Genomic DNA, 27,753 nt, shown 5'->3' with positions numbered 1-27,753 from the left:
TGAGTTTTATTCTATTTAAAAAAATATATATTCTTTGTCTTTGGCTTTTTTATAAGACCTCAAAGAAAGAATAAAAGCCATTGAAATATAAGTTTTTATGAATAGAATGACTTACTTTGTTGATGTACCAACCCTCAACAAACTCACTTATTTCTAGAGCATTCAGGAGGACCCCAGTCTTTCATTTTACTTAGAGACAAAAGTACTCCACCTAAAATTTCACCATCTTAAAATTAGCTCATAACTCATGCTTCAAAAATAAGCCTTTACAAGCCCTTGGTGACAGAACACATATCAGCAACTCTGCTCTGATTATAAGACAATTTTAAATTATTTTTATTTTTAAGATTAAACATCCTCATTGACAATCAGAAACAGTCATTGCTGACTCTTTGGATACACACACATAAAAGGGTTAAAGTGATACCTTGATTTTCAATGACAAAGTAGGAAAAAAGAACATTTTCACAGCTGCAGCTGAATTGTCCTTTTTCAAAAAATCTTATTTTGCTACCAAACCACTCACCAAACCAAAAGGAAAGACAATTTTTCAAAAAGCCAACAAAACCCAGAAATAGGGATCTAGGCAAGCCAAAATTATCCCAACAGTGCTGTTGCAAAAAGGGTGGGAAACAAATTCCCAAAGCTCGTTAGAGGAATAGTTTTAAAAGTTAGGACTGAACTACAGTGACGTGGAGTTCGCAAAGCTGATAAATAAAGCAAGCTCAGCTTGCTCAGCTTGGGAATATATTAGGCTTTCTCCTACTGCAGAAGAGGAAATAAAAATAGGAGCTGCTGGGGTTAATAGTGAAATTGTCCTTACCAACAGAAGGCTGGGTGAGGGGAAAGGGAGAGAAGGTAGAATGACAGGCAGCAAAGACAAGTCGTTTTGAATCCAGGCTCTACTGCCCAGAAAGGCCGAACAGGGCTGAAATTCTTCCGAGCCAGTGTCTTTAAATAATAGACTTGGCTCAAAACCAGTGGACTATATATTGGTGACAAATATCAAGTGATCCACAGTGTTTGTGGTATTAAAAAATACCTTTTAAATTATAAATTTCTATTCTGAAAAGCAGCAGACCAAATTGACACTGGGCCATCCAGTCAGTTACGGAGTAAAAGGGCTCCCTCCAAAGAGAAGTTAGTAGAAGTAGAGGTTGGGAGCAATGCAACGTGGGAGTGAATGAGATCAGGCTCTTGGTACAATTTAATAAGGCTTCTACCCACCCCAACTGTAAGGGGCAGTACTGAGGGGACTCCCACACAAAAGTTTAGAGGGATGCTTCTCAGAGAGATAAAAAGGTCTGTAAGTTGAACTCCGGACCACTCTCCTTACCTAAAGCTTGGGGAAAAAATAAATATTTAAATTTTTAACTATTCAGAGCTTTGGGAATATAGTAATATTTAATATTCTCTAGTTTTCATTTTCTGAACCTTTGGCTTATAATTTTCTCAATTATGTTACATTTTTCAATGTATGAATACGCCTTAGTCAGTAGTACCACATGAAAATATAAACCTCACACTTCCTCATCTCCTACATTGCCAGAGTGAATGCATGGCAACCCTGAATATCCTGCCAAGTTACTTCGTATGCTAAACAAAAGAGCAGGGCAAACCATTTCACTTCCACATCTTGGGCAGCAGGAGTTAACTAGTCTTCAATCTCATCTCCCCAAATATCTCCATTGACATCCACAGCATGGAACAACCTGGAAGTATATAATAAGGAACAATGTTATAGCCTTGGAAGAGACTATAATTAATTTCTTTCCTTCTCCCCAAAATACTTTCTACTCATCTGATAAAGTCTTTTATCTCTTCCTCTCCTTTAATTTTCTACTGAGGAGGACTGAAATATATAGGTTCGTTTGAACAAGCTGCCTTAAAGTTTGTAAGAATAGCCCTTTTAGGCTCCAAACTCTCTAGGACCAAGGATAAACAGTATCGGAAGGTGGGTATCAGAAAACCGATACTCAATGCATACAATACATAAAATGAGCCAAGATTGAGGAGGTCGGCCAATCCAGACGAAGCTAAACTATTTCAAGGCACTGTACTCCAGCACATGCTAGTCACTGTTCTATCTTCATGGCCATAGCATTCTCCACTTGTAGAACGTTTTACAGTTGCCAACTTGTCCTCTTTCCCCTATGTTACCTAAAATTTATGCAATTTTCAACACTAGATTTCCAGTAGTTCATGGGCAGAGCTTGTTTCTTTAATTTCTCTTATAGTTTGATGACACCAACGATAACAGGTACTCTGATGACTATTAACAAAGGTCATCTGATCAACTGATGCTGAATTTGGAGTTTGTGGAGAACAGGATATTCACACTGTGCTAAGGAATCCCCACAGATCACTTAGTAATAATAATTTAAAAGTTACCCTTACAATAAAGCAAATGATAAAACTAAGCCTCATACTAACAGTGGAACAGCCTGGTATCATGGACCTGATGTGACACAGTATCAAGTACCCATCACTCCTCATAAAGTATTCTTGTCAAAAATGTTACTCTAAACCTAGTCCAACTTCACACCACTTTATAGAACATGGAAAGGATGGAGAAACAAATTAAAAGACACCATGGGGAAACAAAAATCTAGAAGGTAAGGTGTTATATAGGACAACTGGCCCAGACTCTTCAAAAAGTCAATGGTTTCTGTCCTGGCCAGGTAGCTCAGTTGGTTGGAACACCATCCTGTACAACAAAAAGAGTTGTTCGAATCCAGGCACTTACCTGGATTGCAGGCCAGGGCCCCAGTTGGGGATGTGTGAGGGCAGCCGATTGATGTATCTCTCACACACTGATGTTTCTCTCCCTCTCTTTCTCCCTACCTTCCCCTCTCTCTAAAGATAAATAAATAAAATCTTTTTTAAAAAATTGAGGAGGGGACTTCTGTTCAGGATGGAGACGTAGGTAAACATGGCTTGTCTCCTTGCACAACCACAGCAAAAATTACAACTAAACTACAAAACAACTAGTCACCCAAAATCATCAGAAAAATTGAGCTGTGTGAAGTCCAGCAACCAAGGCATTAAAGAAGTCATGTTCATCCAGACAGGTAGGAGGGGTGCAGATGCGGAGACGCGGTACAGGTGGCCCCACACGCACGTGTGGTGGATAAAAAGTGAGAGGAATACCTTGGGAAGAAGGGATCCCAGATCCACACCAGAACACCCAGCCCAGGGTTCCAGTGCCAAGAAGATAAGTCCCTGTAACTTCTGACTGCAAAAACCACTAGGGGGTGGGGCAGCGGAAGAAACTGTAGGAGTCTCAGGTATCTCCTCTTAAAGGGCCCACAACAGACTTAAGACTTATGCAGACTCACTCCCTCTGAGCTCCAGCACCAGGGCAGCAGCTGGAAGGGTGAAACTGAAGGGTCTGGCATCAGGGCAAGTGCTGGGGGACAGCTTCCTCCCAGACAAAACTCCAGAGGCCAGGCAGCAGCCAATGTCTCCTTTCTGAGCCCTCCCCCACACAGAGCCACAAAGCCACGACACCGTATCTGAGACTCCATCAACCTGGTTCGCACAGATTGCCCCATCCAACTTTCTAGTGTGCTTTTCTACAATAGGCCATGCTACTAAGACAGAGAGTCAAAGCAGCTCTACCTAATACATAGAAACAAACACAGGGAGGCTGCCAAAATGAGAAGACAAAAACTATGGCCCAAATGAAAGAACAGAACAAAACTCCAGAAAAAGAACTAAATAAAATGGAGATAAGCAATTCATTAGATGCAGAGTTCAAAACACTGGTTATTACGATGCTCAAGGAACTCATTAGGTACTTCAATGGCATAAAAAGACCCAGGTAGAAATGAAGGTTACACTGAAATAAAGAAAAAGTGAAGTAAAATAAATGAAATAAAGAAAAATGAAATAAAAGTGAAATAAAGAAAAATTTAGTAAAATAAAAATTTACAGGGAACCAACACTGGAGTGGATGAAGCCAAGAATCAAATCAATGATTTGGAACATAAGGAAGAAAAAAAAACATTTGCTCAGAATAGGGAGAAGAAAAAAGAATCCAAAAAAAGAAGGACAGGCTAAGGAACCTCTGGGACAACTTCAAATATACCAACATTTTAATCATAAGGGTGCTGGAAGAAGAGAAAGAAGAAGAAATTGGAAATCTAATTGAAAAAATAATGAAAGAAAAATTCCCTAATTTGGTGAAGGAAATAGACATAAATGTCCAGGAAGCACCAAGAATCCCAAATAAAATGGACACAAAGAGGACCACACCAAGACACATCATAATTAAATGCCAAAGGTTGCCCTGGCTGGTATGGCTTAGTGGGTTGAGCCTATGAACCAAAGGGTTGCTCGTTCGACTCCTGGTCGGCACGAATGCCTGTGTTGCAGGCTGGGTTCCCAGTTGGGGGCATGCAAGGGGACAACCGATAGATGTTTCTCTCGTACATCAATTTTCTCTCCCTCTCTTTCTCCCTCCTACACACCCCCCAAAAAAAGTAAATAAAAAAAATATATTTTTTAAATGCCAAGAGTTAAAGATAAAGAGAGAATCTTAAAAGCAGCAAGAGAAAAGCAGATAGTTACCTACAAAGGAGTTCTCATAAGACTGTCAGCTGATTTCTCAAAAGAAACTGTGCAGGCTAGAAGGGACTGGCAAGAGGTATTCAAAGTGATGGAAAGCAAGGACCTACAACCTAAATTACTCCTTCCGGCAAAGCTATCATTTAGAATGGAAGGGCAGATAAAGTGCTTCCTGGACAAGGTAAAGCTGAAGGAGCTCATCATCACCAAGCCTTCACTATATGAAATGTTAAAGGGACTTATTTGAGAAAAAGATCAAAACTATAAACATTAAAATGGCAATAAATTCATTACTATCAACGACTGAATCTAAAAAACAAACAGCAAACAGGCAGAAGGGAAACAGAATCATAGATATGGAGATCATTTGGAGGGTTACCGGTTGGGAGGGGGAAGGGGGAGAATGGGGGAAAAGGTGCAGGGAATAACAAGTACAGATAGGTAGTTACAGAATAGACAGGGGGATGTTAAGAACAGTACAGGAAATGGAGAAGCCAAAGAACGTATATGCATGACCCACAGACATAAACTAAGGAGAGGACTGCTGGAAGGAATGGGGGGGTACCAGGTGGAGGGGGGCAAAGGGGAAAAAATTGGGACAACTGTAATAGAATAATCAACAAAATATATTTTTTTAAAAAAGTTGAGGAAGATAAAAAAAGGAAAAATTGCAGATAGTGTATTTTCATCATAAAACTCATTTCTAGAAAATAATATAAAAAGTCACATATGTGGGAAAATGTGTAAGAGAATTCTCTAATAAGCAAAGCACTAAGTCAAACACTGGTTCTGTGGTCTGTAAATGAAGTGCCAACAGCTGCTGCTGAGCCTAGAGAATCCTGTGTGTACGTACCGGTTAAAACATGGGGAAGCAGGATCCGTGAAATGTTTGTACGGGTTTGCTCTCGAGAGCGAGCCCATGCAAATCCAGCAGAAGTACTGCATACAGCCAGTGCATGTCATCTTGTTACACCCGTCTAACTTCTGGGGGGAAAGACAGAAAGGGATGAATATCAAGGCTGTAAAAGCAAAAGAAAAATGCACATGCCAAAAAGATTCCACACGACATTTTCCCAGTCCCTTTTCTCATACGAGATAAGACAGTGGTAACACACTGGTAACTATTTAATGCTTAGTCTTTTGCATTAGAAATAAAACAAAATATTTTGCAGGTGTTTCTACAACTAGATACTCAGTAAGTTCTCTCCTGATCAACTATAGATACAAACCAAACATGTACAGGGTGGGACAAAAGTAGGTCTACAGGTACAGGTATGGGAAACAGTTCATTCTTGTGTTATTATTTATTAATTATTATATCACTTTCCAAACAAACAACTGTAAACCTACTTTCACCCCACCCTGTATATTATAAGCAGACTATGTAGTTAGATTAGTAGTTAAAATGTTTGGATTTAACATTTGTGGTTTTAAGCGTGTTACATGAATCTAAGACACATTTGGCATCAAGTTCCCTGCTCTACCATAGGGCCGAGGCACATAAGGAGCAGCTCACGGAAGGCCAGCGTCCTTGAAGGAGTAACTGGGGAATGACCCCCAGGTTCATTTCAGACACACAGTAAGTAGTTCAGCAGTTTTGCTGCCCACAGTCAACCGTGGTCTGAAAACCCAGGGTGGGGCCAAGGTAAGTTTATAGTTGTTCATATGGAAAATAATACATAATTGATAAATAATAATACAAGAGTAAACTGTTTCACTTACAACTGTAAACCTACTTTTGCCCCACACTGTATTACATGGAAAATTCCAGAAATAAACAATTCATAAGCTTTAAATTGTGCACCATTCTGAGTAGCAAGATGAAATCTTATGCCATCCCAACCAGGACGTGAATCTTCCCTTCCCATCAGTCACCGAGCAGCCCTCTGGGTTATCAGACTGCCCATGTCCGAATCGCAGGGCGTGTGCTCAAGGAGCCCTTATAACAACAGCCCGACGCCGTGTCACAGGGCCGTGCTATGCACCTCATTTCACGTGGTCTCACAGAGAGCTGAGTGCAGTACAATAATGTATTGTGATGGAAAGAGACCACATTCACACAACTTTTATTACATGTATAATTGTAATTATTCTGTTTTACTACTTGTTGTTAATCTCCTCCTGTGTCTAATTTATGAATTAAACTTCTCCATGGGAATGTGTGTACTGGAAAAAACACAGTACATGCAGGGTGCAGCACTATCCTCAGGCGTGTACTGGGCGCCTCCCACAGGTAAGGGAGGACTACTGTAATGGATTAGAACAGTAAAATAAAATACAGAGATATATTTTTACTTTACAACATATTAAGATTTTGACAAGAAGCAATAGACTTATCTATTTTAAATCAGATTAATGTGAAAATGTCTCCATTTCCTCAGCATATACTTGTTAAACAGGTATTTTAAATTCCAGGATAAACAGTTCTGAGGGAGGTCAGACTTGACTTTTTTTTTATCACATACATGAGCTAAGAACTGACTGTGGCTCTAGTACAGCCTCCTCACGACCCATTTGGTGTCGCGGGGGTATGATGTGAGAACAACTGTCACGGCAGGAAAGCACTTTGAAAAGGGACGTCTACCTACTTTTAACGTCGATAACATTATTAGGTAGTGAATTTGCATCTTCAAAGTAAAAAGGTTTACTAAATACCAAGATGCATTTTCTTAATTAGGCATAAAACTACAGGCTTCTTGAGAGGACCGGAACATGCCCGCAAGGCTGTTTACCTCTATGGGAGTGCCGCAACACGGGCAGCCCTTTGAGTTCTTTTCGAGCCACTCCTTGCTTTCCATCTCCTCCAGTGCCTTCTGAATCACCCTCTTACCATACCTCTGTTCCATAAATCTCTTAGTGGCCTCGTCTGCTTGCAGGTACTCATTCTGTAAGTCTATTAATTTCTCTAGAAAGTGAAATGGAAAATTAACTTTTATACCACTTTGTACTGCTGATTACCCTCTCTTTCTCCCTTCCTTCCCATCTCTCTAAAATAAATAAATAAAGTCTAAAAAAAAGGAAAAAGGAAATAATCCAAAGTGGAGATGCATATAACAATGAAAAACAAATGAAATGTCCAAGGAGATAAGTATGTGTGAAAGAGCCATTTAATGGCATAATAGTCAGTTATTAAAAACTTATAGTTACGATAGCTACAGTTCAATTAAAATGCTTGTTCTAGAGTCCAGAAAAAAGCACAGTTAGGTTATAACTAGGTAAAAGTTAGACATGCACAAGTGTCAAAGAACAAAAAGGAATCCTCCAACTAGAAAAGTTAGGCTTGTTAAAGGTGGTAGAATAATAGGTTACCTTTTTCCTTTGATTTTGACTTACTAATGTTGACATGTTTAGTAGCATACAGTGAAATACAGACTAAACGAAAAATGCAAAAGTTGAAACGGACACGCATTTCCACTAAGTCAGCATCATTCACCATCTGACAATAACAAGGCCTACCAGAAACACAAAAGCATCTTTGGCTGAAGGGCAAAGACTAAATGTTCAACTCAGTATATTAAAAAAAAAATCAGTGAATAAAATTCACCACCACAGCTAATGAAAAGTTCCTCCTGCCAACTTTTCCCCTTGACACTTACTCTTCAATCTGGTTTCTATTGCTTCATCACTTAAATAGGCAGCCATTCCCAAAGGCTTTCGAAACGTACAGACAAAAGGCTTTTGTTCATAATCCTATTCTCTTAATTTTTCATCACCACCAACCAAAGTTGCCTCTCTGCAATGTTCTAGTTACTTCATTATGTTGCTTTCCTCATATTTACAGCACTGTCTCCCTTTTTAATGCACTGACCACCTTCTGGTACAGAGTCCATCTGCACTCCGCCTTCACCCGTGAATTCTTTCTCTGCAGTGAGCATTCCCATGGCTCCACCACCTCTGCTTAGATGTAGCAAACATGAAACTTTTATTCCGTCATTTTTATTTCTCTAATAATTCAAAACACTTTTTGTGTTCTTAGACATCTTAAAGGACAAATATTTACTGTGCTAATGTTCTCAACATAATAAAATTGCTTGTATTTCATGTATTCTATATGGTAATATCTAACACGTATATAAAAGAGATAGAGAATACCCTGGCTGGTGTGGCTGCTGCCGGCCTGCAAACCAGGGGTCACCAGTTCAATTCCCAGTCAGGGCACATGCCTGGGTTGCAGGCCAGGTCCCCAGTGGGGGACACACGGGGGGCAACCACACATTGGTGTTTCTCTCCCTCTCTTTCTTCCTCCCTTCCCCTTTCTTCAAAAATGAATAAATAAAATCTCTAAAAAAAAAAAAAGGAGAGAGAGAGAGAGAGAGGGAGAATGAGATGCCAAATTTTGCTGAAGCCCCAAAGCCTACCTTCAATTTCTTCCTCAAATGCTGTGACACATGTGAAAGGTGCTTTAGCCGCCCAAAGCTAAGGCTATAGAAGTCTAAGTGTTGGCTTATCCTATGCTGTGCTGAGTTCTCTGTCCCATCTGCCCGGAGCCACTACAAGATTGTACTCTAGGCACTGAAAGTGTCTACCTACTAGTATCTTATTTTCCTCCCAGGGCACTTCCTTGGAGATAATGACGCCCTAACAGTGTCAATTAGTAACTATAATAATAATGGCAATAATAGTTACCATTTTGCATTTTACATGTATTAAGCCCATTGTTCTGAAATTATCTATGGTAAAGAACTAGTTTTTCTCCCCTACTTCAATTGTATTTTGTAAAATACAATCAAATGAATTATTAGAAAAGTGAAAGTAAACATTTCGTTTTAAGATCTGACTGACATGAAGAAAAATTGCTCTGAGACATCCCTATAAAAGCTTCAAACCCTGACCCTCAATTTCTACATGCATGTTCTCTGAGACCAGTATAGCAACTCTAACAACTTCGAGAAGCACTACAACAGAACACCTCTTCCTTACAACAACCCTATGAAGCAGGTTCCATCATCGTCCCTGTTAGTCTGAGAAAGACTAAGTCACCCAAGTCCAGTTAAATCGATCTCAAGGGCCTGGTTTCCCAATCCTTCTCTAGGTCAGGAGCGGCAGGCAGGTTTCACCTCCTGTGCCTGCTCCAGCAGAGGGTGGCTTTCTGGGGCGCTGTGTCGAGGAAGATTCTGAGGCCGCCCTGAGCTCGATGAGAAAGCACTTGATACCTGATCAGGCATACGCGCCATGGAAACATGAGAGACAGCTAGGCATCTGCCAACGGGATCTACATTATTTCATGTTCATGGATAAAAATTACCTTGCCCTTCCTTCCCTGATCTATGTGTGATCTTGGAGATAATGACACCCTAACAGTGTCAATTAGTAACTATATTAATAATGGCTTTCTTTAAGCCTTTACTTAAACTACTTTGCCAGCGAGGCATCCCCGGTTTCCCAAAGTAAAAAATCCCAAGCCCCTTCCCCTTCAGCACATTTCATATGCTGTCTCGGCTTTATTTACTCTCCTCCTCAGCGCTCAGCACTACCATCTGATATTCTTATTTACGTTGCTGACCCGGCTCCTACATTAGACTGTAAGTTGCATGAGGGCATTTGGTCACTACTATATCCACAGATGCGAGGACAGTAGCTAACACAAAAATACCTTTTGAGTGAACACTTCCAAATGGAAAATTGAAGTGCTCAGTTTTGGGGGTTCTGGTGGGGGGTAGGGGTAGGGGAACTGAGTCCACACAGCCACACTTACCTGCAGTGAGTTTACACGGAGAGACGCCATGGTAGGTCAATCTGCACAAGGTACAGAAGGCAAAGTTACAGCTGGAGCAGATGCCCATGGTGCAGCCAGGCTCCTGCATCACCGGCAACTGGCAGCACGGGCGGGGGCAGTACACCACGTCCGCCATCAGGTCCAAGGTGGACTGGAGAAGAAGCCGATCATAACGGGCGAATAGCTCTGCTGCCACTAGCTCTTTGACCTGGAGGAAAATATTTTAAAACACATAGGTTTGACAATTTCCCAACCAGTTCTGGTCCTGAGGATATCCTTAGGCTGCCATGCAAATCAGACACATAAAAATGAAACCCTCTACCTCACCAGATCGCACACAGCATGGCAAGGCTGTATGTCACTCAGATGGTGGTTGCATGGTTCTATACATTTGTCACCACTAAGCAAACTGCACACATTAAACAGGTACATTTATGACTGAATAATTTTTAAAAAATCACACCAAGTAGGCTGTCCTGTGTTAAAGTCTGCAACTGATTTGGTTAACCGTTCCCAGGGATGTCCCCCTCAGAGCCCAACCTCACTCAGACAGGCGTGTGATTGCCCGAGGTTGATGGCATACTAGTAAACATACAAAGTCAGTCACCAGAATTACTTTATACTTTTTCAACCTTCATCCCTGCCCAGGACTGCCCATTCTGAGGCCAGCAAAGGGAGCATTTATGTATGCTTAAATGGGAAAATGAGACCACAGCATTCCTGATGGGTACGGGAAACAGCTTGTGGGCTGGCTCCAAGGCCCCAGACTGTCCTGGGCCCTATCGAGGAAGTTTCTGAGAAGATGTCTCCCTCTGTGAAAGAAAATTAGGACGCAACTGTCAATAAAGAGTTACCTGACCAGGAGTGGCCACCGAAGCACACTTGGGTTCTGGGCAGTTGAGGCACTGAACTTGGCCATCTTTGATCTGAATTTCGAAGTAGTCCTTCAGACAGGCTTTGCAGTATACGTGCCTGCACTCTAAGAAGTACATGCATTCGCTACCCAGCTTCTCACAGAAACAGATATTGCACAGGAACAATTTACTATTAAAGCATTTTATCTGCTGAGCTTGATCAAAGTCCAGGATTTCCTGGATCAGACTTGACAATGATTCCACATCCTGCACAGCTCTCTCATCCACAGCTTCCTCTTGGTCTACATCACAGCCAGCAGCTCCTCCAAAATCTAGTGCTGTGCTGGTGGAGGCTTGAGCCATCCTTCTCTGCACTTTTTTCTGAGAACCGATCTTCAGCTCAAAAGGAGAGACAATATTCAGGTAACCTAAGGTCTCTTCCTTAAGAAACTGCATCCAGGCAAACAGGACCACACTGCCACGATGTTCTTCCCACAGGTTGTCTAAGTGCTTGCAGAGAGCAGACAGCTAGGAGAAAACACATGAGGATGCTGTTGAGTTTGGAAAGACCATGATTCCTTCAATTCCTGATTTCCCTTGAAATCTTGAAGTTAGGCTCTCACAACTTCCTAATGTGATTTTTTTTTTTTTCCAACTGTGATAAACTGTGCTGCAAAACAGCACAAATATTCTCACTGGAGCCCTTCTTAAACTATTCGGCAACATGAGCCACAGAGACAAAGTCAGAAGAAGCTAAAGGAAGGGCCATGGAAACAAGAGAGATGGAATGACTTCACAAGACGTAGAACTCGGTTTATACATGTGCCGCTAAATGGAGGACTTTTCTGTTCTCTGCTTGTCCTGTGTGTTTGTACTGCTGTATATCCCATGCAGGAGAAAGGGATCCAGTCCTAAAATGAACTATTTCCATTCCTGTGGAGTCCTAGCCCTGTAGGTGTCTTGCAATAATGGTTAGAAAGAGAATAGTTTCAAGGTTTAAAAATTAATTCTAACTTTCAGTCCTATTAAAAAGCCAACTCATATGAAAAGAATCGGTAACAGGATCCAATCTCAGAGTCCTTGTTATTCAGACTTACAAACTGGTTTTAACTGAGCAATCTGGGCTTACACCAGATCCTGGTTAATGGAAGCAGGCAGCCTAGTATTGAACCGGGACATGATTATAAGCTTTCAACATGGTTTGGCCACCGTAGGGAAAATTCACATTTTCCAAGCTAAGCCACAAAAGTGTAAACTGTGTCAAGTTCTCCACCTTAAAAGTAGTCTGTTCAATTTGAATGACAAATATAAAAGAACTTTCCATTACCAATGTGAAATATTTGTAAGTAGAGCTCAGGAATTATAAGCAGTTTTTCTTTTTAGGTAAACGTCCAAAAATAAGCCTTCTAGATGCAAACAATTTTGTAAATTTAAATAGCAAGGGAACAAAAACCGCACTTTCTATTCCTTGTTGCTCACTCAGCCCCACACAGGCATGAACTTAAACACTTACTGACCAGCTCAAGATTAGACAACTAATGCTTTTCCACATTTACATGAATGTACTTTTTAGAAACCGGCTGAAGCTGTAAAGTGGAATAAACACTAAAAGGGAAGCTCTGAGCTCTGTTTGAGCCACCAAGTCCAATGAAGAAGTCATTCTCCTCCACCCTCTTTTGTTCTCCAGCCCCTTCTCAAAAGAGGCATCCGGGATGCACATAAATATGAAACGGGGGGCGATAGAAGGAAGAAAAGAACAAGAGAAAGACTGTATATGGAGGAATAATGGGAAATACAAGAAAACTAAGCCCGCTTCCTTCTATACGCCAACCCCAATTCAGTGAAGACAGGTCCACATAGCAACTTCACTATCCGCAGGTGAAATCCACACTGCCAAGGAGTCAGGGCCCAGAAATGAACCCCGAGGAGCATAAGAGACCAGTTAAATGTCAATTATATGCATAAAAATTATCTGATAGAAGATTCCACTATAATTTTAGCTATGTAACATAAAATAATGAACAACTCCCCTCTCTCCACACCCTCTAAAGCAGGGATATCCAACTTTTTAGTGTCTCTGAGCCACGCTGGAAGAAGAGTTTTCTTGGGCCACACATTAAATACACGAACACTAATGAAAACTGATAAGCAAAAAAAAAAAAGGTTTTAAGTAAATTTACGTTTTGTGTTGGGTCACATTCACAGCCATCCTGGGCTGTATGCGGCTCATGGGTTGGACACCCCTGCTCTAAAGCCAGCATTAAGTAGATTCCGTCTGGCTGGACTCGGAAACTACAACCACACCCAATTAATCTGTCCTTGTGTGTGTGTACACACTCATGCATGGATGTAAAGCATCAAGAGCTCTCTTGAGAAATCAGACTATGAATATCTAAATAATTCAGTCAACTATCAGTGATCTCAATGTCAGATAGCCTTAATACGGGGAAGTGGGCAAATAATCCACTGTCTAAGGGTACTGCCTCTGGCACAGCTGTTAAAATGTAACGTAATGTATCTTTCATTCTATGTGTATTATTCTTAAAGTTTAATTTTGTTTTTAAACCTCAGTTTTAAGCTCAATTTTATAAAAGCACTCTCAGCTAAAAGATTAGGCTGTAGGGGCAGGGGAGGAGGGAGATCGAAAACTGCATGATCAAAAAGGAAAACTGACAAGCTGCTCCGTACGGTCAGTAACTCTGACAGCTTTTGTCTTAATATACATCAACCTGGCAATCTTCATCATGACTCCCAGAAAAGTAGCTGCCCCCATCCACCATCCACCCCGGCACACTCTACATCAGCTTCCAGTCACACTTATGTCTCAACCAAGATGGTTCCTAAGGCTTCCCGAGCCATCTACAGGAACTGTATACATTGCCATTCACGTGTAATTACATCTATGGGAGAGATCAGTCAACAATTACTTGTTCTTATTATAAGACCTTTAAAAATAAAAGCACTTATTTGCTTACTTAGGAAATTTGTCTATTTTAACGACAGTGGCTCAATTTTAGTCCTTCCAATTACAATTAAATCTTTGTCTTAAGGAATGGATAAGAAACCAAGAAAAAAAGGAAAAATCCCAACATCTAAGGAAAACAAGGAGGGCCTTATAGTTTCATCACAATACAGATTAAATGGGAATATAGCAAGACAAGGAAAGAAACAATATACTTGATTAGAAATTACTCACGTTAATTGATAATAATTAATCATTTGAATTACTGCCATTCCTTTCTAAAATACCAAACATTTTCAGTTCATTAACATTAGGATTCATGAAGCCAAGGGGAAAAAAATTACAAAATCAAAGCCATTTGTTCTTCATGCACTGAAGTCAAGATCAAGGTAGTCTTCAATTAGAGATGATTTTTTAAGTTTCTAAAAATGGAGAGGAGAAATTAAGTTGTGGGTCTAACCTGAGTTGGTGACAGCCATTTGCCACTAAGTGTGAATGAAGGTGGGGAGGAAGATGGATAATCTGGTGGCAGTTCAAAGTTCAGCACAAGTGGAGGCAGAAAGCAAATGGTGTATTCAAAGCCACCATTCTGGAGACACTCATTTGAATTGCCTGAACCAAAAACAAAGATTAGAAAGGATCAGTTGGTCAATACTTGAGTGTCCATTACTGTCGAGCAGTGCTCAAGAAGACGTAATGCTGTCCTTGAGGGGATAAAAACCCTCCCCAGAGCACTATTTCCTAATTTTAACTTCACAGCCACCATCTTTTAAAAAAAATCTTGTAAGGTCTTGAAAAATCTATCAAGCACCATGAAATTTACAATGAAGATATACAACTTATTATTGTACACACTTTTGAGTACAATTCCTAACACTAGTGAGCAAGTAATACACAATGTTTTCCTTTGTTGTTGTTTTACAGCAGATGATTAAAGACACAATGTACAGGACGTTCATTTCTATCAAAGGGCTACGACCTACTTAGACCACCATGTGTCAACTACCCATGAATCATAGTCGGGACAATTTGTGCCAACACAGTGATCTCAGGCTTGAGGGCAAGATACAGAACACAACACTCAAAGTTTCAAGTTCATCACACATTCTCTTCTCACTGCCTTTATAGTCGAAATATTTGGGAAAGTGTGCATCAGAGTCTTCTGTAAATGTTTTTGTCAAATACCGTTTTTTTTTCCTCTGAAGCAAATGGTCACAGAATAACAGCGTATGTCTCACATTCAGGGTAGTTTAAATGATTCTAGAAACCAAATAATATTAACAACCACTGTGGTACTTCAAAGGTTTTCACATACATTATTTCATTCCCTCTTTTATTACCCCTGTTTAATAGCCAAAGACTCATGGCTGATAAACTGCTAGTTAGGAGATTAGGATGCATGGGATATGCAGGATAATATCCCAAATTCAATGGTCAAAAGGTGGAATCAAACTGAAAACTGTTTACCTCCCAGTCTAATGTTCACTTAAAACAGAAACATGCATTAACTGCCTATAAAAATTAGGTGATAATTTTGGTTTCAGACTCAGAGATACAACAGAGGACAGACTGACAGCTGTCAGAGCAGAGAGAGGGAGGGGCTGGGTGTCGGGAGTAAGCAGTACAAATTGGAAGTTACAGAACAGCCGCGGAGATGGAGATTACAGCACAGGGAATAGTCAATAATATCGAGATGACTATGTACAGGGCCACGTGGGTACTTGGAGCACCAGGGGGACCCCCTGTAAAGTACATGACTGTCTAACCACTGTGCTGTACATCTGAAACTAATACAGAATAATACTGAATGTAAACTATATTTGAAAAAAATTTTAAAAAATAATTTAGGTTTCACTAAGAAATTGAGAATAACCTTTATTTAGAAAAATCAGTTTAAGAGAATATTGTTAACTAACCGCTCACAAATATCTTGAAATTTGGTGGCAAGTCCAAATAGATCCTGGTTTCTCCACCTTGGACAGACTCTGCTTTTCTAAATTCATCTCCATCATAAATACTCGCCAGGGCCAGCAATTCATCCTCCTGAGCTTCTCGGTCTTCTGACGACATTTAATGTTCTGAGGAGCTGAAGACAATCATCCAAATCAGTTAAGAACAGAAAAAAACTCAGGGTTTAGAAAAGTCTAGTGGCACAAAAAAAAAAAAAAAAAAAAAAAAAAATTCCTCACCAACAATTAATTGCAAAGGATTAATCAATATTCTCGCTTTTCTGCTAAACTAAAGAATGACAGGCATATCAAATATTCTAGTAGCTTTGCAATAGTAACAGCCTTTTTTTCAGAGAATGCAGTGCTTTTAATTGCTGACTTTATAAGTTAGGTATACCGGATTTAGGGAAAAAAAGCATAATTTAAAAAATACTTTTTGAAAGGACAAATCACAAATTACTTTGACTTGTCCACCAAACCTAGCAACATAACATGTCTTGTCCACCAAAGGAGTCAAAATATATTTGACATACTTTTAAAAAATAAATAAAATTTAAAAATCCACAGGAATCTCTAGCGCAGGTTTTCTCAACCTCAGCACTATTGACATTTTGAAACAAACAATTCTTTGTTGTAGGAAGCTGTCCTGTGCGTTATAGGATGTATAACAGCACCCCTGGCTTCGACCCACTAGATGCTGGTATCAGCCCTTTCCCTCAAGAGTTGTGACAATTAAAGATATCTCAACACAGCCTAATGTCCCCAAGAGGAAAAACTACTCCCAGTTTAGAACACCCTGTTCTAGAGAATGTTGCAGGCACAGACACTATGTAAGAGAGTTAGATAACTGAGGAAGCAGCAGAGTAACATTAAATTTGGGGGATAATACCAGATTTTGTCAAATCACATTTAAGATTTACCATTATTTTAGGTAGCACAAATATGCTACAATTAAAGTGTGAATCAATGCTTTTTAATCAGAGCGACTTAGGTGCACCATAATTTCACATAATTTAAATGTGAGAAAATATGTAATGAGACTATGAAAATTATTTAATAAAACAAAAATTAACATTGTCAGTTAAAATATTGGGACTATAATTGCATTTGTAAATATGCTCCCTCTTGACCAAAAAAAAAAAAATTTAATTGAAATGCACAAAACTAAAAAGTTAGGACATGGTTTTTCACATTACAAAAGGTGACACTACAAAATTTAGACAAATTCATTTAAAATAATTCCACTTTCAAAAAGTAATTTTGTTCCAGCAGATAATGGTTCTGCTTAAGCTGCATCCCTCAGACACAGTGACACATTCCATTTGAAGTCAGTCAGTACCTGTTGATAACCACCAGAAGAAAAGAGTATTGACACTGCAGTCTATTTCAGTTCAGAGTCTGGAATTCACGCAAATATTCCATTTATTCTCCAGATGGTGGAGATGAGGCTGCTGAAGTTGGAGAACAGGCCAAGACGTGGAACTCATACTAAGTACCCTACAGAAATCCTGCCATCTGCAAAACAAAAAACAAACATAAAACCCCACAAAAGACAGTTAGGACCCTCTCCAAATTTAAATTCTGAATTTCCATTATTGCCACTTACCATCCTAACACACAGTCGACCCTAATCTACAGCTGCACATCACTCTCCTAGAGCAGCCTAACTAAGCCACACGGCTAAAGGGCATTTGCTCAAGTACCTAGCAGAGACAGAGGTCTTATCTGCCATTTTCAGCCCTGGGAGGAGCTCAGAAGGACCATCAGGGTCATAAGACAGCATATCACACCCCTTGACAAACATCTTCTAGGGTTGTTTCTCCTTCCCTCTTCTGCTGCTTCTATTTCTTCATTTCCTATCCCCCTCCAGTATTTCCTCTCACCTGCTTACGAATTAATCTTGCCAGGGACACTCCACGTCAGGTTAATTTAAGCACGATAGCAGGGTGTTTAAAAACAAGACAAAAGCACGTGCACGCCCTGGCCAGTGTGGCCCGGTGGTTGGAGCATTGTCCTGTAACCGCAAGGTTGCGGGTCCAATTCCTGGTCAGGGCACATGCCTAGGTTGTGTGTTCATCCCTGGTCCGGGCACGGGCACATGTAACCCTCCCCCCGACCTTGGGATGTGTACGAGCCCTGATGTGGATTCCTGATCTGGATGCGTATGAAGGCATCCAATCAATGTGAGAGCGTCAATGTTTCTCTCTCCCTTCCTCTCTCTCTAAAAAAGCAAATGAAAATGTCCTCAGGTGAGGATTAAAAAAAAAAAGCACTCACACATGTGCATACATAGGCAAGCTTTTCTTTTTATTTTAAGAATCTTTATTTTTTGTCAACTTTATTTCCATTCTGTTTAAGAGTCTGTGGAAGAACCGCTTAAGACCATTCAGTAGTTGTTCCCACCCACTCCATGGCCTGCGCAGTGGGGGCTGCAGACCAGTCTTCAGTGGCAGGCTGAGTGCTCCAGTCTTCCGTGGGAAACTGCTGAACAGACACAGAGGCCACCTGAGCCCAGTCAGCAACCTCAGGCTGAGGGGCAGCAAATTTGGGAGCTGAGCGTCCATTCACCCTGAAGTTCCTTGTGGTCACAGCCTTTTCAGTAGTGGCCTGCTCTTCCTTTTCAATCTCTTCAGATCTCTGTAGAAGTAGAGATCAGGCGTGACTTCCCATGGGTGTTCACTGGATGGTGCCGTGCGTGCACAGAACTTCCTGGGCCAGCATTCACATCAGACCCACTGAGTGAGCCTCTTGTTGTTGCCAGAGATGGCAATGCCCAAACGGCCCAGAGGAGAGTCTGGTTACACAGAGCAATGGTAGGCAGGTTAACACAAGATACCTCTGTGACAGGCTGGTGGTCAGTCCTGGGAAGACTAACCACCATAATAAGTCTTGGCTCCCAGAAGGCTGCCTGGATGTGGCTAGCGAAGGTTTGAGGAGTGAAGCGGCCGGCAACAGGAGTGGCTCCGGTGGCAGCAGCAAACTTCGACACAGCTCACTGGCCAGTATTCCTGGATGATATGACACTGACATCAGCGGGATTTCCAATGGCAACAACGGCACAAACTGCCAGCAGAAACTTCTCCCAGGGTCTATGGCACCTACGATGTAGGTGCCACCACTCTCCCTTTTGTAGATGTCCTGCTCCGTGTGGAAGTCAAGGTTGGTGCCACCTAAGTGGGTTCCTGCTGCAAGGAGTTTGAGGACATCCTCCTCCTTTGTTTGCAGGACATCGAGGGCTCCTGACCTTGTGAAAGTTTCCCTTTAAGTTATGTGGGAACTGAGAACAATGCCATGTGGGTCCCTCTCAGGGTAACAGAGAAAGGCTAAGTTCTGTTCTAGATGCTTTACAGCCAGGCTTCTGAAGGGGGGTGAGGGGGGTGGGGAAGGGTGGCCCATAGATGAGTTATGGAAAATCCTATGAACACACCAAAAGTATATGCAAAATTGATATAAAACAATAATTTTAAAACCAGAGTCTCAGATATATGACTCTCAAATAAGCTAAAAATGAAATTCAAAATCAACTTACACTTACTAAACACCTATCATGTAGTATATTAGGTCCTTTCAAGTTACCTTATTTAATTTTACACAATTTTACCAGATGTGTAGTACCTGGTGATAACATATTAAGCTTCAATCACAAATTAAGCTTTGTTTCTTCCTGTTTAAACATTTACAAATGGGGTGAGAGATGAATTTAGTTTCTGGTTTTAGGTTACCTTTCTCCGTATTGTCTGTACATCAGAATCACCCGAGCAGTTAAATCAGGTAGCAGTAGCTACCCATGCTCTCCAGGCAATTCCTACCGCAGCCAGGGTCCAGATCTCCTCCAAGCAGTGTTTCCCCTCAGCGGACCCCCAAGGCCTACCCCAGCAGACCCCGGCTTCTGAAGCTGCCTGGGGTGTTCCCAGTCCCTTACTTACTTCAGGTCGCTGACCTACCTTTCCCTCTGATTCTATCCACTCAGCCTTCCAGAACCAACTCCAAATCCCTATTACATGTAGAAATTTTTAATTTTTAATCATGGCTGTGTTTAAAAATCCAGCAAACTTTTTTACTGTAACTTCCCTGTGGCAACGGTCACAGCTCACCGTGCATTACAGTAGCTCGCACTCGCTTCCTCTCCAACTAGACTGCATAAATTCCTTAAGGGCGAGAATCCAGTCTTTTGCACCTGTATGTTGTTCTCAGCATCTGGCAGTGGGTTGCATTAGACATTGGAAAAAATGAGTAGTGAATGGAGTGAGATGCAGTGAGCAGAAATGGGGGGCAGAACCCTAAGGTGCAGTAACTGCTCGGCCACATCCCACTAGAAGCAGGAGGTTGAGTTGGTCGTCACAATAACAGCAAGAACAGTAACACTTGGTGAGCTCTTATCCTGTGTAATCCCTTTAAATGCATTAACTGTTAGATTTCCACAACCCATGAAGCAAGTCCAATCACTATATCCATTATACGGATGAGAAAACTGACATTTTAAGTCCTTTTCTGGTCCAAGGTCACACAGCTAATATATAACTAAATCTGGATTCAGACCGCCCTGTGTCTTCACGTGTCAACAGGAACCAGAATAAACCCCGGCGCCATCAGACAAGAGATCATCCCAGTTTAACACTCGTTTTGGCAAACCAGAAACCGGGCGCCATCAGACAAGAGATCATCCCAGTTTAACACTCGTTTTGGCAAACCAGAAACCGCTACATCGCTGGAGCGAGCCCCTCCTCGCCGGGTTTCCCTGCGGCCTGGGAAAATCCTTCTCCTTCCCCCTGCCAAACCGTGCGGACGCCAGAGCTGGAGTCAGCCCTGGCTCGGAATCAGCACGCCGCCGCCGGTGTGTCTCCACCGCTCACCAACCAGCGTGGAGGCTCGTAGTTTGCGCGACTCACCTACAACCGGGGAGCAGGCCCAAGCCCCGCTGTCTGCCCCAGCGCTGGGACACAGAGGGCGCTGTGCGGCCGTATGGGGTCCCGAAGAAGCAGGACGCGGACCCTTCCTTCCCTGAGCGCCCCGCGGGGGTGGGAGGCGGGTCTTAGCCGGGCCGGGCTGAGGGGGGCGCCCCGTCCGGTGTTCGGGGGGCTGAAGCCCACAGAGCAGTCCCGGCCCGGCAGCCCTTCGCTGTCCCGCGCGCACGGCGCGCGGTCCCCACCGCACCCTCCCGGCTGCGACACCGTGCCGGGCCCAAAAGTTCCGCCCTCCGCCCTAACCTCGAGGCCCCTCACCGCCTAATGCCAGACCTGTCAGGAGACGCCCAGCTCAACGAGCGCACCGCCTCTTCCGTCTTAGGAGCTGTCAGCTGAGCCAGATGGATCCGGCTCCGGCAGCCGGGGCAGGAGTAAGTCTCTGCGCAGCCGCAGTGTCCGCCCCGGCTCCTCGGCCGCCCCCCGCAGGCCGAAGGCGGCGCTGCAGGCGGGACCGACGTCACTCCCACACCGCCTGAAAAACTACTATGCAAGTGAAGAAGTTTATACAAATGCAGATCTGGGGCCCCGCGTCCAGCGGGCTCCTTTCAGTAGTTCTGAGATACAGCCCGGAGAATTAGAATTTTTATCAGTCCCAGAGGTGATCGCGAGGCAGCGGCAGACAACCCCATTAACAGTCCCAGACCTGCTCCTCCACATAGACTTAAACAAGCCGCCTCTTCCTCCGCTCATCCCCACCACCTCCTTAGAAATGCTGTCCATCTTTCTGGCACCTCCACGGTGAAAGTGTTCACTCATTGTTCATTTTATAACAATAATAACTACCACATTTACTGAGCAATTAGGATGCTTCAGGCACTGTGCAAGTGCTTTATATACATTGTTTATCTTCACTATAACCTTATGATTCAGGCACTATTTGTTTTTCTCACTTTATAAATGAGGAAACTGAAATTTAGGTTCAAAAACTTACCAAAGGGCACATGATTATTAAGAGGCTGCACGGAAATTAAAATTACATGTCCCCTACCCTATGCCACATACAAAAATTAACTCAAAGTGTATCAAAAACCCATATAGATAGCTAAAACTAACTATAAACCTCCTAGAAGAAAACATAGGAGTAAATCTTCATGAACTTGAATTAAGCGATAGTTCCTTAGATATGACACCAAAACACAAGCAACAAAAGAAAAAATAGGTAAATTGGATCCAACAAAATTAAAAACTGAAATGCTTTAAAAAACACTATTGCCCTGACCAGTGTGGCTCAGTTGGTTGGGCGTCATCCCTGCGAAGGCAAAGGTCACTGGTTTGATTCCCTTTCAGGGCACATGCCTGGGTTGCATCCAGTACCCTGTTGAGAAGCATAGGAGAGGCAATTGATCTAAATTTCTTTCTCATATTGAAGTTTCTCTACCTCTCTTTCTCCCTCCCATCCCCTCTTCTATAAGCAAACGAACAAATAAATACACACACACTCAAGGAGGTGAAAAGACAACCCACAGAATAGAAGAAAACATTTGTAAATTATGTATCTGATAAAAGTCCAAAATTCAGAATATATAAAGAACTACGACTCAACAATAAAAGGCAAATAACTCAATTTAAAAATTGTCAAAGGATCTGAAGAGAAATTTCTCCAAAGAAGATATACAAATGGTTGGTAAGCCCATGAAAAGATGTTTGACACCATATGTCATTAGGAAATGCAAATCAAAAGCACAATGAGAAACCGCTTCATGTTCACTAGGGTGGTTGCAACACAGACAGGTAATACCAAGTGCTGATGAGTATGTGGAGCAACTGGAACCTCATACACTGCTGGTGGGATGCAGAAATGGCGTAACCGCTTTGGAAAACAGTCTGACGGTGCCTCAAAAAGTTAAACGTAGACCTACTTCAAGAGAATTTAAAACATATGTTCCCACAAACACCTGTATACAAATTCATAATTACATTTGCTTATGTTTACATTTGTACACATTTATTTGTATATAGTATACACTAATATACACTACAGCAGCAGTATTCACAAGAGCCAAAAGATAGAAACAACTCAAATAGTCATCAGTGGAGAAGTGGATAAACAAAAGGTGGTATATCCATACAATGGAATGTTATTCAGCTATAAAAAGGAAAGAAGTACTGATACATGGTACAACTTGGATGAACCTTGCAAACATTATGCCAAGTGAAAGAAGTCAGGCACAAAAGACTACGCCTGGTATGATTCCATTTACGTGAAAAGTTCAGACTAGACAAGTTCTTCCAGACAGAATGTAGACCAGTAATTGCCAGGGTTGTCCATGTCCAAGAGTCCTTTTTCCTCTTTGCTCAATCCCTCTATCCTCTACCTTCCCCTCTAACCCCAGAGCTCTCATCCTGCTGTCCACCTGTAAGTCTGTCCCCATGTTCCTTGATAGTTCAGTTTATTCATTAGATTCCAAATACAAGTGAAATCATATGGTATTTGTCTTGCTCCAACTGGCTTATTTCACTTAGCATAATGTTCTCCAGGTCAATCCATACTGTTGCAAAGGGTGAAATTTTCTTCTTTTTTATGGCCAAGTAGTATCCCACTGTGTAAATGTCCCATAGTTGTTTTGTCCACTCATCTACTGATGGACACTTAGGCTGCTTCCTTATCTTGGTGATTGTAAATAAGGTTTAACTTTTGAAATGAAAATAATCACTCCTAATTTTCTGTCCTGTAAATTTTGACTGTCACGGAGCAGAGAACTGTCTCTGTAATAAATATCAAAAGCAGAAACACACTATTTTAAAATGCAAAGGATGGAAGAAGAACCTCTGAAGTCATTCACTAATGTCATTATCCATGTTTAGCCAAAGGAAATAAACCAAGAGCAAATCACATGCAACCCTACTTCAGAACGCTCCGAGGTGAGACCACGAATCCTGCGGAGGCCTCCCAGATACAAAGAGCGAGGGAGCCTACCAACAGGCTCGGGAAATTCTCACAAAGTCAGAGCAGGTGGTGAATTGTGACATCATGCTGTGACCTCAAGTCAGAGGCTGCAGGATGGAGGGAATAGAAGAGAGAATTTTAAAGCAGTGTTAATAATTTGGATGAATATTTAAAGTGGACTAAACATTTAGCTCTGTCCTCAAGGATGCTAGATGTTGGAGTTGAGGGCTAGGAGAGGAAGGGGTGTGTGACCTAGACCAGAGGTCAAGACCCAAGGCATTGGGTAGAGAAGCAGGAGTGAGTCACAGACTACGCCTGGTACTGCCAGGGCCATCAATGCCACCCTTGTTGTCATCCATTGCTGGCATCCAACGGGTGTCCAGAGTCTTTGCTGAGCTCATCCTACCTGCCCAGGGGAGAGAGCCTCCTTTTCAATGGCCATCACTCACAAGCACCCCAAAACAAGCCCTGACAGGTAGAGAGGCAGCAGTGTGGAAAGGAAAGCCCTGCCCCAACTCTGGGAAGGGACCAGACAGTGGCGAGCCCCACCCCAGTGCAGAAATGTCACTGACTTCTTGCTGGTCTCCTGTTGTTGCGTAGTTGCTCTCTTTGTGGATCTTAAAAGTTTTACTATTATCACATGAGAATCTGAAAAAATGGTCTCTTTTTAAAATAAGAGTTTCATTCTTTGAAAAAGATGGAGCTACTACACTAAAATCACAGTTATAAATGACTAACCATCAGAGTGGTACTCACGTCCCAGACCCTGCTCTAAATGCCGTGTATTGACTATGCTAAATCTTACCGAAACTATATAACATAGTTACCATTGTCAACATCCCTATTTTAAAGCCAGGGAGACTGATCACGGAGAAATTGAGTGACTTGCCACTGGCACTCGGACAGTAAATTATGGAGCCAAGCTTTGAACCCAGGCAATTGGAATCTTGAGCCCCACGTCATTAACCCCAAGCCTATGCGTAAATTAAGTCAATACTTTGCTCAAGGAAAGAGGCGAGTGGGGTCTATAAGGAAAAATAACCAGATCACCTGTGTGACCAGCTTCCCTGGTCAGTGCAGCTCAAACAATACCTCAGGTCATCCCAGGGTTATAGAAAAACAGACTCCTAAAAAGGTTTGAGGTGGCTGACAGTATAAAATGTTTTCTGTGCTTCTGAAACAAGTAAAATTTGATTTACAATAAGACACAGAATGATTGTGTTTATACTTACAACCTGGCATTTTATTATTATTCCCCTGAATAACAGTGAAAAGAGTTTTGTAACCCCCAGGTAACATGGCTCCATACGAAGGAAAGAGGGGTGAGATTTAGCAGCAGCTGCCATCATAAATCAGTGTGTGGTTGCTTCTCTCAGAGCTCCAGGCTCAACTCCTGGCTGTCATAAACGTATAAAGGCAAGCCCTGTGAGAATTTATGTAATGAGGGGAAGACTCGTTTTCCTTCCTGCAAGAACCTTTCTGAAGCAAGGTGAGAATTGGGCTGATTAGATTCTATATGAAGAACGAAAACCAAGCCAATGGTTTAGAGGATGGGAAAATGTGGGTCAACTTCAGCTACTTCCCTTACTCCCCCCATCCCCACCAAAAAAATTGACCTTGTAAACAGAAAAGAACATTCTGAATTCCACAAATAAATGAGTGGCTGGATAGCTGAATAAATTAATGAATGAGAGTGATCCAGGCTTCCTCCGGGGTGGTTCTTACAGTGTGAGAACAGTTTGATCCTGTATCACTCAGAAATGCTGAATACATAACAAGGCCAATCAACACAGCCAGCTTCTGAATATTCATGCGCAGATGATGCTCCCAGTCAATGTTTGATTTTTGTGTTTACTGATAGATGTTCAGATTCACTGAGCAAACCAAAATTCTAAAAACAAAAACACAAAAACAAAAAAACACCCCACAGCAGAAAAACAGAAAAGAAATGTGTTGAGAGCTTACATTATTTCTAGCTAGGACTGCCAGATAAAAATAATTTCATTGTTTATCTGATTCATATTTAACCTATTTCTAGGCTAACAACCCTATATAGAAAACAGGGCTGAGGGCAGTATCTGGGGACCATGCCTACACCTGGGAGTCAGAAACAAGGAAAACCAAAGGAAGAATCAGAGAAGCAGATAGAAGAGCCTGCAAAAATCTGGAGGGAGAATCAGGTATGAATAGAGTTTCTGCTGAGCAGTGACACCGGCCCAGGGGAGAGGTGGGGACTAGGAGGATGCTCAGCAAGAAAGGCCCGGCCTGTAGAATTTGGTCCTTACAAAATTGATGGTGCTTCTGAGAAGTTCTAAATCAGTGATTCTCAGTGAGGTTGGGGTGGAAATGGGGTGCATGTTGGAATGACCGATAGCATATCGGAACCGAAATCTATATGTTAGAAATAGCCCACTTCCCCTCTGCAGGTTGGGGAGAGAAAAATAATATATGTGTAACCCTTATCGGCTCAGAATTTATGTGGTCCAGTTATGTGCTGTGCTGTGGTTACTAACACACAAAATAAATTAGAAATATTTTCTTGCACTTTTTTCTTGAAAAACATGAAGAAGATCCCTAGTTTATAACAATTCAGTCGAAAGTCCTGATCTTCCACCTGCTTCCTTGCTCTTTTCTGGTGGACCCCACTACATGATTTTCTCAAACTTCAGCCATCCTCGTCCCCACGTATCTTTCCTTTTGTTAAACAGACCAATTAGACCTCTAATTCCAACAAAAATGTCCAACTTCCCTAACCCTGTCCCTAATGATCTGAAAAATGAAGCCTTTTCAAAGAAGGGAAAATGGAGTTATTATAAAACTTTCTTTGGCAGGCCGGGAAACAGAAAAGTGTGCATTTTCCTGCCCTGTCCCTGGTAATTTGAAAAACTTTCCAAATGATTCTGATATTTGGCTCCCTGTGTGTCTTAACTCAGACAGAAAGCCTTTTTATTTCTTGAAAAGTCCTATTTCTTGGCAAATTTCTCCCTGCAGATTTCTTCTGTCTGCACTGGATCCAGAAAGAGGTGCCACTGTGTGGGAGTGGACATCTGTCATCTGTCCCTGCAAAGACCACAAAGGGCCGTGCTACCAGTGGGTGGCCTGAACATCTAACTGAATCTCACAGTCAAGATTCCTGGCTAGGCTGCTCTAACTCCAACGAGATCTTAAAAAAAAAAAAAAAGGCAGACCTTAGGAGTTCCAGTCACCTTCCCAACCAGAATGACCCTGAGAGAGAAGCTCCCCAGTGTCACCAAGCTGCTGGGCAGATTCACATGGAGCCCCAGGGTGGGCAGTGTGGGACCTGACCTGAGCCTTCTGGCTGGCCTGTGACTCCCCTGGGGGCCAGAGTCTGAGTCCTCAAGGTCCTATTGACTCCAAGGGGTTTTGAAAAGATCCCCTGAGTCCTGCCCCTGCAATTTCACCCCGAACCCCTCTCCTAAATCCTGAAGGACTTAAGTGTGAACAACCCCAAGTCTGGCGGTGACAAGGCCTCTGAGCACCAACCCCGATCTACTTTAAAAAAAAAAAAGAACTCGCAGACTTGAGGGAGGCTATGCTCAGTTGTTTCAAAACTCAGGGTGACGAAGGCTTTTTAGACAAAGTCCAGCGACAGTTCCATTCACCTCCCAACATGAGGCTGCCGACAATCAATGAACCCCTGTAGCCAGAAAGGAGGAGAGAAAATTACTAAAGGAGACCCCATTTCCAAAGGAAATTGCCTTTAAAAAGTCTGGGGTCTTTTTTGCTGGCTTTGGATTCTTTTTTTTTTTTTTTTTAATCATTGATGAGAGAGAGAGAAAAACATCAATCAGCTGCCTCCTGTATGCTCTCCGACCAAGAATCAAACCCACA

General features: G+C 42.1%; 1 protein-coding gene and 1 pseudogene across 2 annotated transcripts; both read right to left on the bottom strand.

Annotated features, from left to right (window-relative positions):
* Window positions 1-312: 312 nt before the first annotated feature.
* Window positions 313-17,528, bottom strand: RNF14 (ring finger protein 14). 2 transcript variants are annotated; one of them, XM_024575184.4, is made up of 8 exons: window positions 17,390-17,528; window positions 16,018-16,187; window positions 14,562-14,713; window positions 11,140-11,667; window positions 10,265-10,493; window positions 7,302-7,474; window positions 5,423-5,553; window positions 313-1,712 (listed from the first exon to the last, which is right to left on the bottom strand). In XM_024575184.4, exons 2-8 carry the CDS (start codon window positions 16,169-16,171, stop codon window positions 1,655-1,657), a joined length of 1,425 nt encoding a protein of 474 aa, XP_024430952.1. In that variant the 5' UTR covers window positions 16,172-16,187; window positions 17,390-17,528; the 3' UTR covers window positions 313-1,654. The 2 variants fall into 2 exon arrangements, with proteins under 2 accessions (XP_024430952.1, XP_024430955.1); XM_024575187.4 differs by lacking the exons at window positions 14,562-14,713; window positions 17,390-17,528 and having other exon boundaries at window positions 16,018-16,157.
* Window positions 17,529-18,426: 898 nt separating this feature from the next.
* LOC112318007 (small ribosomal subunit protein uS2B-like) lies at window positions 18,427-22,261 on the bottom strand (annotated as a pseudogene).
* Between the last annotated feature and the right edge of the window lie 5,492 nt (window positions 22,262-27,753).

Source organism: Desmodus rotundus, chromosome 10, assembly GCF_022682495.2.
Source record: "Desmodus rotundus isolate HL8 chromosome 10, HLdesRot8A.1, whole genome shotgun sequence".
Classification (NCBI taxonomy): Eukaryota; Metazoa; Chordata; class Mammalia; order Chiroptera; family Phyllostomidae; genus Desmodus; species Desmodus rotundus.
This window is presented reverse-complemented; position numbering and strand designations above follow the sequence as displayed.

Excerpts from the sequence above, each read along its gene's own strand:
- RNF14 (XM_024575184.4), bottom strand. The coding sequence starts at position 16,171 with ATGTCGTCAGAAGACCGAGAAGCTCAGGAGGATGAATTGCTGGCCCTG. Across the intron at positions 10,494-11,139 it reads CGGTGGCCACTCCTGGTCAG|GTCAAAGAGCTAGTGGCAGC; the intron begins GTAACTCTTTAT and ends ATTTTCCTCCAG. Across the intron at positions 5,554-7,301 it reads GTTGCGGCACTCCCATAGAG|AAGTTAGACGGGTGTAACAA; the intron begins GTAAACAGCCTT and ends CTTTCCCCCCAG.